Source organism: Pieris napi, chromosome 1 (assembly GCF_905475465.1).
Source record: "Pieris napi chromosome 1, ilPieNapi1.2, whole genome shotgun sequence".
Classification (NCBI taxonomy): Eukaryota; Metazoa; Arthropoda; class Insecta; order Lepidoptera; family Pieridae; genus Pieris; species Pieris napi.
In genome coordinates, this window is record NC_062234.1 from 324,748 (window position 1) to 334,562 (window position 9,815).

A 9,815-nucleotide genomic window follows, 5' to 3' on the forward strand; every position below is an offset into this window, starting at 1 on the left:
ACAACAATAAATACCATAATAATGTGTAATTATTTTAATTCATGCATTCCATAGGTATTTATCAAGATCATTTATAATTTCTTTGAATTCAAATTCTATTTTTCCCAAAGTCTATGGAACTCCGATACAAAATGGCAACACCGTTCATTAAAAACCGACAAAAATAAAAAGTCCAGTAAAAGATATGATGGTAAAGCAAATTTTAGGCCATTATTTTTGTTAGGCTTATAGTCAAAGTTTTTGGTAAGTCGTCGATTTCGTGGACTTGGGATTAAGCTAAGCCAACACTCGGAGAGATTCGTAGTTTGCTCTATAAATACCGACTGTGTCTTAGCTCGATAGTTAAGTCAGAGCAAAGTCCAAGTGCGGACTATAGATCTCACCCTAAGACTCACAGTCAAAACTTAGCGCGCCATAATATAAAAAATAAGACTCAGCGCTAAGTGTATTTCTCGTATGTCAAAAACGTAATGGATTTTGATATTCGGGAGTCATTAAATCTGCACTAACATGTGTTTTAACGTTAGCACCTTAGCGAATCTAGATAACAGTGTGTAGAAATGTGTAAGAGATTGTGTTTATTTTTATCAGATTTCATAATATTAGTTAAGTAGATGCACATTTTGTTGTGCTATCAGGTAAAAAATATTTTATCACATAGTCTAGTCTGTGGAGTTACTAAGTAGTACAGCTATAATATAATGTACTTCCTACTATTCTTAATCAATTTATAGTTTATACCTCGACTTGATCTGTGAAATTAGAATCAATTTTAGTTTTTACTATTTATTGTCAACAGCTGCTTAAGAAATTAAAAATTCCTAAAGTTAAGTTATTACTACTTCACTAGTCCCTGTTTAATAAAAAGAGATTATCATTAGTATTTATCAACTTCTTTATGGTCCTTGGTAATGTAAAAATTAACTTATATACCTCTGGCATTAACGTCACTAAAACCTGAAAAATCTTGGATATAGTGAAATTCACATAAAAAATGTCGATACCTCCGTTGGTGTGCAGTACTCCTCCTCCGCCAGACCAGTGTGAAGAGGATAAACAAATTGATGAATTTGATTTACAGTATAGATGTAAGTAAAAATGTCATAAACCTACCTATTTTTGCAGAGAAATATAGAATTTATTAGATTAAAGCTAATACATAACTGTTAGGTTGATAAATCTTTTTTGTCTTTGGATATAACTTATTCTCAATGTATATATGCAGGACTTAGTTTGTCAGTACTGTTTTGCTGACTGTGTGTAATAATTATGTATAAAATCCATATTTCAGTGTCACCAGAGGACGAAGATGAAAATGATGAATATAATTATGGAAATTTTAATAATTTCCATGATGTTATGCCTAATAATGATGCCTTGGAACCACAAAATGAAACCAGTAAAGAAAAGACTGATCATAGCATTATTGAAATAATTAAACATTCTAAACACAGCCCAAGTAAGCAAAATTCCATAGATAAAGTAACCATTGATGATGTGGCTATTGAAGACTTAAACTTAAAGGTAGAGCAAGAAAGTGATCTTGTAGATCAGGTAGTAAGTAATAATAGTAATGTAGATGAAGATTCAGACACATATGGAATAACATGTTTTACACCGCATATAGAATCCCCTGATAAAAGTACTTTATGTGTAAACTCTAATGTAGTAACAGAAGAGAGTAATGAAGAAAATGAAGTAGAAAGCGTGATACCAGAATTGAATGATTTATCTCTATTTTCTAAAGAAGGGGAAGAATCACCAACCAAATTATTAGAACATTCTGAGGGTGATATTGTGAGTAATGAAGTCCTTGTACAAAATATAACATCTGAATGTGAAGAATCTAAACAAGATTTGCATACATCCGATGATTTTGATGACTTTGAAGATTTTAAATTCACTACAAACAGCAATTACAACATTATTGAAAGTGCTGGTAATCCTTGGGAAAGTAAGCATCCAAAGGATTTTAACTTTGGGGATTTCAAAGCCGATTTTGATGCTAATGAAACTATAGATGAAGAATTACATAACGAGAAACTAAATGATGAAATTATCAATAGTCAAGCTGAACTAGATAATAGTGAAGATGAAGATTTTGGTGATTTTGATGATTTTAAGTCTTCAGTAAATAAAGAAATAGTAGAAGAACATGCTTCTCAACATGTCACTGTTTTAAACTTTCAAAGTAATGAAAATGAGGGCCAGGTAATAGAAAGTATAAAAAATATTTTATTTAATATCTTTCCTGACGATTTACCAGATTCTGAAACAGCATTCGATGGAAATCTTGAGTCTTCGCTAGGTGAAACGTGGCATCATTTGAAAGAAATTGATGTAAGACAGCCTTACATTGTATATTGGAATAATTCTCTTGGTCAAAAAACTCTTTTAAAGGCCCTATGCATTGATTCACGAAATATTGTAAGTAAATTCATGTTGCTGATGTCTTATTTGGTTGGAAATAAATGTAACTTATCAATATTTTTTTGTGTTTTCAGTTGTTTGGCCCCAAGTGGAATTCCTCGATGCCAAAATATGCAACAAATTTATGTGGAGCACCTCTAAAACCTCAAAAATCTCCTACTACACCACAGCAACCAGACCTCAGTGCTGAAAAAAGTAAAGAAAACATCACATGGACAGATCCTTTTACTTCAACTGGACAAGGATGTAAGTTGCCTACATTTAAGAAACATATTTGTGTGGCTAAGTAATGCTAGGACTGTGATATTTAAAGTTGATTCAAAGGTTGTGTTTTGACACTATTGAAATAACTTTAAAACACAGTCAACATTTAACTAACAATAATAACATTTATTTCCACTTTGAACTTTTTTGCATGTCTTGCACATGGATATACACTTAACACCATTGCTTCATCATAAATGCCATTCGATAGACACTTATGCCGAAGCTCTACTCCTAGATTTAGAACACCTCATGACCACTTTAGATCAAATGGCTCACAAACAGTCTACTCTAAAAATATCTGAGTTACTTTCAACTGGTAAGTTACGACTGAAGTCATTTTTTACGCGTTTCTATTATCATATAACTAACTTCACAGCACAGTGATATGTGTGTAGTGCTCTGAGATTGAGAGAGGAAATAAAAATAATTAAATTTTAGATATTAAGAAAAGCTGCATTGTTATTAACACATTCAGAGCAAACCTAATAATGTACATAAATAAAGGTGGAGTAAGAAATTTCATGTTTTTTTTTATTTTCCAGCTAACAGTTCAGACAGAGAAAAGACCCTAAAAGAGTCTCGACCGGCAGATCTGAATGTCTTTGGAAGCTCCATTACAGTATCTAAATTAGACAAGATCCATTCGAGTACCCTCAGTGTGCAACCTCTTAGACATATCAATTTGCCTGATACACATATATTTACACCTACTGACTCTGAAACTCCAAGATCAAAAACGATTCATTACGACATTACACCACCTGTATTATTACCACAATCGATAGAGAACCACGGCATTAACCCAGAGATATCTACCCAAAAAAAGTCTACCTTTGAAAATAATGATGATTACTGGGAATTTCAAGATTTTAAAGGTACAGCTGAAAGTGCCCAAAATATAGATATAAAAACAGAAGAAACTATTGATCCAAATGCAGGAATGGTTCTTCAAAGTCAATTATTGCAACCGGTCAAAGTTGAGCCAACCGTGCCCACATTAAACTGGCCAGATCCTGGCGAGGTTAAGGAGACATTTGATGATTTTTCTGATTTTGTATCTAGTACTGCCTGGAATAATGATAATTCAAGTACTGCAGAGGCTGCATCTCACCCGCCAAGTGCTAGCCTTATTGGAACGGCACCTTGTGATAATGTAGAGGATGAATTTGAAACATTCCAATCGGCTCCTACGCCTGCATTTAATCAGAAATGTGCAGAAACCTCGTCACCGGAAACTAGTAAATTTAGCAATGAGGTCATACGTAGACTTCCATCGGATACATTGAACATTAGGCCAAACGAAGTCTTCACACCGAACACTGTGCAGAATCATAATATTTCTGTGAACACGACCTCAAAATCTAGTCCAGTGAATACGTCAATTCTAAAACCTATGAATCCCGGCCCGAGTGTTATTCGCCCCCAAAAAGCGGGACAAATTTTACAACCGCTTTCTCTCGAAAGTTATTCGCAGATAAATTGGCCCAAACCTGGGATAGATTTACAAAATCTTTCAAGTTTCAATCCTCTCGAAAGCTTCGAAGCGTTCAAAAGCGAGTCCGGCTCGAGCAAAGGCGCATCGCCGGTGCACAAAATAGCTTCTGTCGCCGTGAACGAAACGCTCGATGACGATATTTGGGGTGACTTCGTTTCGAGCAAACCCAAACATGCGGCTCCGAAGAAGTCACAGTTAGTCGCAGACGACGACGAATGGACAGACTTTGTGTCGAGTCCGAGCGTATCACAGAACAGCCTTAACACCATAAGCTTCAATGTCGCAACCAATTCGACGATGCAAAAAATGTCCAATCAAAGTGTTTCTAAAAATAATCAAATCGCCCTGGATGTTCCGGTTCTCAACTACATAACTCCGAAGTCGAACAGCCGCGGCGTGTGCGTCGATAAACATTTTCAAAATTTATAACGACTTTATATCATATTTTTATATTCAATGAATTAGTTCTTTAACATAACTAAAATTTATGTAAATATTATATTATGGTGAAGGTATTAAATTGTTTTATAGTTTTACTTTCGAGTAAAGAAGCTTGTTGTTCACATAGAGTTTTGTGTGTTCTTTGAAATATATGACTTATATATACTTTTTGATCTCTTGATGAGTATTTCGATTAATTTGAACTAAGCATATTGTTAGAGATCCGTGATATGTACTTAATACTACTTATTCGTTTACAATATTTGTAAATATATTCCAAATTCTTAAATGATTCTGTACAAATTGGTAAAATGTATTTATGTTTTAGATTTTTCTAAGTATCTTATAAAATATTTTTCAATAAGACAGTTTAGGTAGTATCAAATTTAAGTATTCTTTATTGTATTTATTTTATAAATTGTAATATAAAATTAATATTTTAAATTTCGAAAAGCAATATTTGTAAATTGGTACATAATGTAAATATTGAAAATGTGTATATATAGCTATAAAACATAGAATAAAAAAGTATTTTCTAGAGATTGAATGTATTGTCTTGTCCTGTTATGTTAATTTTCGTAATTAATGATATATTTTTATCTACTGCAAGGAACAATATTATTTATGAATTATGTCATTATAGACTATAGTTAAAAATTGCATTTTTAAAGGATTTAAAATAGTTATCTAAATTTGTTACCATTTTGTTAAATGTTATTTTCCTGCTTAGTGATCCTATACTAATATACTTCTTTTCGTATTATCGATGGCTAAAAAGTGTAGAATTTGTTGATCGTAAGTAAAATAAAGAGATTTTGTCTTTAGATCATCTTTTACTATTATAATACCTGGTGAACAGCAATTCACCACAATCCTTTACATCTTTAAAGCTATAGATATAAGAAATACTTGTTTCTAGTGTAGCAACGATATTGTCAAGATTATGTATGAGAACTGACAGGGCCTCAAAAACCGAAAAACATTATGGTTTTGATTTATCATTGCGTAGAGTATGGAAATTTAAATCTTCTCAATGAAGTTTTAGATAATAATTTTTAATTATTGCGAAACTTTATACGTATAACGCGTTTTAGTAGTAATCAAGGAACCTTTAATTTCTTAATCGTGAATGAATCTAATAATATTTTTTATTTGTTAGACGACACAGTCTATTGCGAAATAACAATAATACCTTAAAAGCTACGTGAGTTAGAATTAGTAAAAAAACGAAGGTACAAGAAAATTATTTATTTCCGCAGCCCTGACGGAGATCCCGCCGGCCCTCACAACAATCCTGTACGAGGCATGCCTTTTAAGTTCTGTCGTTTCCATATTTCCCGGCAACTTTGAATTTGGACCTGTACTATATTCGAATGTGTTTACATTTTGAATCTCAAAATAGTTAAAAGTATTAGGATTAATGCTATTGTTTAGTCACAGCGTCGATTTGAATCTGTCAAGTTACGTACGAAAATGAATCTTTCTAAGGAAAACGTTCGTGCAATAATTTTCTACAACTTTAGAAGAGGCCTGACACGGCTTCAGTGTTTTGAAGAGCTAATATCTGTGTTCAGTGATGAAGCCCTATGTCTGCGGACTGTCGAACGCTGGTATTTAGAATTCCAGCCTGGACATACTAGTGTTAGTGACCAATCTAGCGAAGGGCGCCCAAAATCCGCCTTCACTGAAGAAAACATCATTGCTGTGAGACAACTAATTCTCGAAGATTGTCATGTGACGTATCGAGAGATAGAGGCTCTATTAGGCATCTCAGGGACAACCATTCAGAAGATCTTGCATGAAACGCTTAGTGTGAGAAAGCTAGTTTGCCGTTGGATACCGCATCTGCTTTCCGACGATCACAAGGCGGCCCGCTTCAGATGGTGTAAGAAAACTCTGCAAAGGATAAGCTACGTGGTGAATACTTTGAAAAACAATAAAAAGTACTATAAGGTTCTAGTTGAGTTTTTTTCTGCAAACGACAAAACTTAAAAGGCATGCCTCGTATATAGAGGCGGTCCAACTTACGTTGTTATACAGCACCCTTTATATTAATACATTAGGTACATATCAAATGATAAATTTAATTCTATTCTTATAGCAACACAATCCCTCATTTAATACTTCCGGTACATCATTTACATATTTTCTAATTCACTTTCTGAATCGGAGTGTTCTAAGTCGTCGAGGTGTGGGTCAGGGTCACCTTCGCTAACTAAATGAGATGCAAACTTCGGTAGACTGTTCTCGACAGTTGCTCGAAATGGACAATGTTCAAACTCCGGCCACGATACAAACCTTTAACAAATGAACCGAATTAAATATTTCTTAATTAATTGAGGCGCAGTTGACGCTGTAGAATGTCAATGTCAATATCTTGACTAAAAACGCGCCATAGGATACTTCTTTTCTTTTTACATCGGGAAAAAAATGTTTTCACTATAGAAAATTTGCCCTTAGTATCTTTAAATGACATTAAAAGTTCAATGTAATACTATTTCAAAGGTAATCTGAGTAAAAATTCATTAAAATAGGTTCAGTAGTTAAAGCGAAAAGACGTAGCAAAAATTTTTCCTTGCGCTTATATTTTTTTTATATCGTGTACGAAATAATATTAAATGCGTACGATTTTAGACATACCGCTTAAATACAGTTATTTTTTGTTGTAAGGTCAGGTCCCCAAATTCAGTGAAGATAGTCATATGTGGGAGGGGAGCATCTGTCTCATCTGGCGCCACTTCTTTGTTGACATCAGGCGGGTCCTGTCCTGTGATCAGCCACACACCACATCCCGGAATCCATTGTCTAATCATTTAAATAAACGTTAACCACCGTCGTCGCTGATCATTTAGTTTAATTAGTGCCACATAAATGTACTGGTTATATTAACTAAAGAAAAATGTTTAGTTCTTTTAGTATTTTTAATTTGTAAAATGAATGAAAACCTAGTAAAATTAAATTTTATATTAAGCAAAATGTCTCTAAATGTTTATCATCATCTAAAATATTAAGCATGATTAGATCATAGCATGGATTTTAAATAAACTCACTCTAGCATAGGAATTACTCTTGTTGATTTGGAAAAAGTTTGGGGTTTAAAGAAATACCACAGTAATGGTAAGTAGGCTGGATGGCATGGCAGAGTTTCCTTCTGAGTTATATTGACTAAATACAAAAAATGCTCATCTATCTGAAATAAAACAATAACAAACAATATAATGTAAGGTTGCTAATACAATCAATTATAGTACAGCAATATTTACCAAATTTATTATTACTTACCACTGAGGTTTTTTTAGATGGTGGAAAAGTCCAAGGCAAAAAATGTGCTTTTGGTACTTTCTGAAGGACCTTATATTGGAAAAGAGATTGAAATAATGATGGCACTGACTTATGTTTGCCATGCTGGACATTCAAATCTGTAAGAAACTATAATATTATCACAATTAGTATCTATGCATAAACTTAATTTATAGACAAACATAATTTACTTTAATATGTTTGGGTACACGAGACAACAGATGTAAACCAAGAAAAAAATATCTTTATCTCTATATTTCTAATTTAAAAAATCAAATATTATTACCTCATAATGATGTGTTGGTAATATAATAAATAAGTCTGGTCTACCAAGTTGATTTGTTATATTGTGAAAAACAATTGTATTAATAAGATGTTTCACAAATGATAATCCAGGTGTAGCTCCAACTATTTGCAACTTTCTACCTTAAAATAAAATAAACCATTTCAAAACTCGACAATAATGACAGTAGTTTTTTGGAAAGTATTGACTAAAAACAGCACCTATTTTGTCTGTAGCTAGGTCTCCTAATAGGTCTTTTATTCGATTTCCTTGGTCAATTTTATCCTGAAATGCAAGCTTCCACATTCCAAAAAAATCTGCTATTTTGTATATGATTCTGTTAGGATATTTCTCATGTAATTCCTGTAAGTGTAAATATGGACTTACTAGAATTACTGTATTATAAACCTTTTGTAGGTGTATGTTAACGAATGGCAAGGAGACATACTTGTAATGACTTTTGAAAGAATTTAGTACTCTCATACAGATATACAGGGTTATTTTGATTCCTGAGAATTTCTTCAGTAAGAAATCCTAGTCCAGGATTCACTTCAACTATTGGTGCTCCCTTTTCAAAATTCCTTGTAATAATGGTTGAGATATCTTTTGCAGTTTTCCGGTTTATTAAATACATAGTTTCAGGCGTTTTATACTTTTTTAAAAGCATTCTTGGTAAGTGTGGTACAACATCATTATATTCCTTGTTACTATTTAAATAATTCATAAGCCCCTGCGCAACTTTTGTATTTTCATCCGGTTCCTCACTCTGATTGTTAATTTTGTGTCGAAAACGCATCAAGAGCAATTTAATATTTGTTTTTCGAATTGTAATAGTATTCACCAGCATTTTTCCTTTTATTAAAACTGTAATAAAATATTGAGTTAAGTAAAAATTTGTTTTCTGTCTTTAATTTTAGTATCATAATTTTTAAAAAACATTTATCATGCAACGTACCAAAAAAAATTTGTTTATAGATGATGATATTAAATTATCTCTAATGGGAATGTTTATTATAGTGGTTATTAATTAATAAGTAAATTAATATTTAATATACTAGTAGCCAGTGATGCCAACTCCTATAGAATGTTTCCCCGGGACCGTAGATAGAGTATAGAACTAGATGAGCTTCTAAAATAACAATAATAACTTAAGAGAGAAGGCATTAACGTGAAATACTTAAGTGCGAGCGAAACAGAGTATCAGTTTTTCTGTCTCTATTTGCGTATCGGGTTTTATTTGTTTACCACCGAGCGCTTGGTGGTAAACAGAATGTCACCAATTTCCCACATTGCCACAATGTCGTCATAAATCTGTGAAAACCTTGGGTTTGACAGTTTGACTTGTCAAACCCATATTAATTTAAGACTTTATCCTTATAAGAGGTGTATTTAAAGTGTCAGTCATGGTGAATTGCTGCATAATTGGCTGTAAAAGCTATAGTGAACGTAAAGAACCAAACATAATCTTTCATCGGTAAGTAGCTTATTTTGTCACGACTCAGTAACTTTGTTCAAGAATTATTCATTCGAATGTGCATTTTGCAATATATTATATAATATATACTAGCAGACCGGCCAAGTGTTGCTGTGGCTAAGGTT

The 9,815-nt window shown here is 32.8% G+C and overlaps 2 protein-coding genes across 3 annotated transcripts; one reads left to right on the forward strand and one right to left on the reverse strand.

The window, feature by feature from the left end:
* Positions 1 to 717: 717 nt before the first annotated feature.
* On the forward strand, positions 718 to 5,457 carry LOC125055399. Of its 2 annotated transcripts, XM_047657856.1 has the most exons (5): positions 718 to 1,088; positions 1,292 to 2,427; positions 2,505 to 2,676; positions 2,906 to 3,013; positions 3,240 to 5,457. In XM_047657856.1, the coding sequence occupies exons 1-5, from the start codon at positions 995 to 997 to the stop codon at positions 4,619 to 4,621; spliced, it is 2,892 nt and encodes a 963-aa protein (XP_047513812.1). In that variant the 5' UTR covers positions 718 to 994; the 3' UTR covers positions 4,622 to 5,457. The 2 variants fall into 2 exon arrangements, with proteins under 2 accessions (XP_047513812.1, XP_047513819.1); XM_047657863.1 differs by lacking the exon at positions 2,906 to 3,013 and having other exon boundaries at positions 720 to 1,088.
* Positions 5,458 to 5,866: 409 nt separating this feature from the next.
* Positions 5,867 to 9,222, reverse strand: LOC125055412 (dimethyladenosine transferase 2, mitochondrial). The gene is made up of 8 exons (XM_047657874.1): positions 9,172 to 9,222; positions 8,665 to 9,080; positions 8,438 to 8,579; positions 8,220 to 8,359; positions 7,916 to 8,062; positions 7,684 to 7,823; positions 7,274 to 7,438; positions 5,867 to 6,931 (listed from the first exon to the last, which is right to left on the reverse strand). The coding sequence occupies exons 2-8, from the start codon at positions 9,061 to 9,063 to the stop codon at positions 6,772 to 6,774; spliced, it is 1,293 nt and encodes a 430-aa protein (XP_047513830.1). The 5' UTR covers positions 9,064 to 9,080; positions 9,172 to 9,222; the 3' UTR covers positions 5,867 to 6,771.
* Positions 9,223 to 9,815: the final 593 nt, after the last annotated feature.

Bases quoted from the DNA above. Each gene is read 5' to 3' on its own strand.
- LOC125055412 (XM_047657874.1), bottom strand. From the start codon at position 9,063: ATGCTGGTGAATACTATTACAATTCGAAAAACAAATATTAAATTGCTC. The intron at 8,360-8,437 runs GTGCTGTTTTTA...TTTTATTTTAAG, and splicing joins CCTAGCTACAGACAAAATAG to GTAGAAAGTTGCAAATAGTT. The intron at 6,932-7,273 runs GTATGTCTAAAA...CATTTGTTAAAG, and splicing joins AAAATAACTGTATTTAAGCG to GTTTGTATCGTGGCCGGAGT.
- LOC125055399 (XM_047657856.1), top strand. From the start codon at position 995: ATGTCGATACCTCCGTTGGTGTGCAGTACTCCTCCTCCGCCAGACCAG. The intron at 1,089-1,291 runs GTAAGTAAAAAT...TCCATATTTCAG, and splicing joins ATTTGATTTACAGTATAGAT to TGTCACCAGAGGACGAAGAT. The intron at 2,428-2,504 runs GTAAGTAAATTC...TTGTGTTTTCAG, and splicing joins GCATTGATTCACGAAATATT to TTGTTTGGCCCCAAGTGGAA.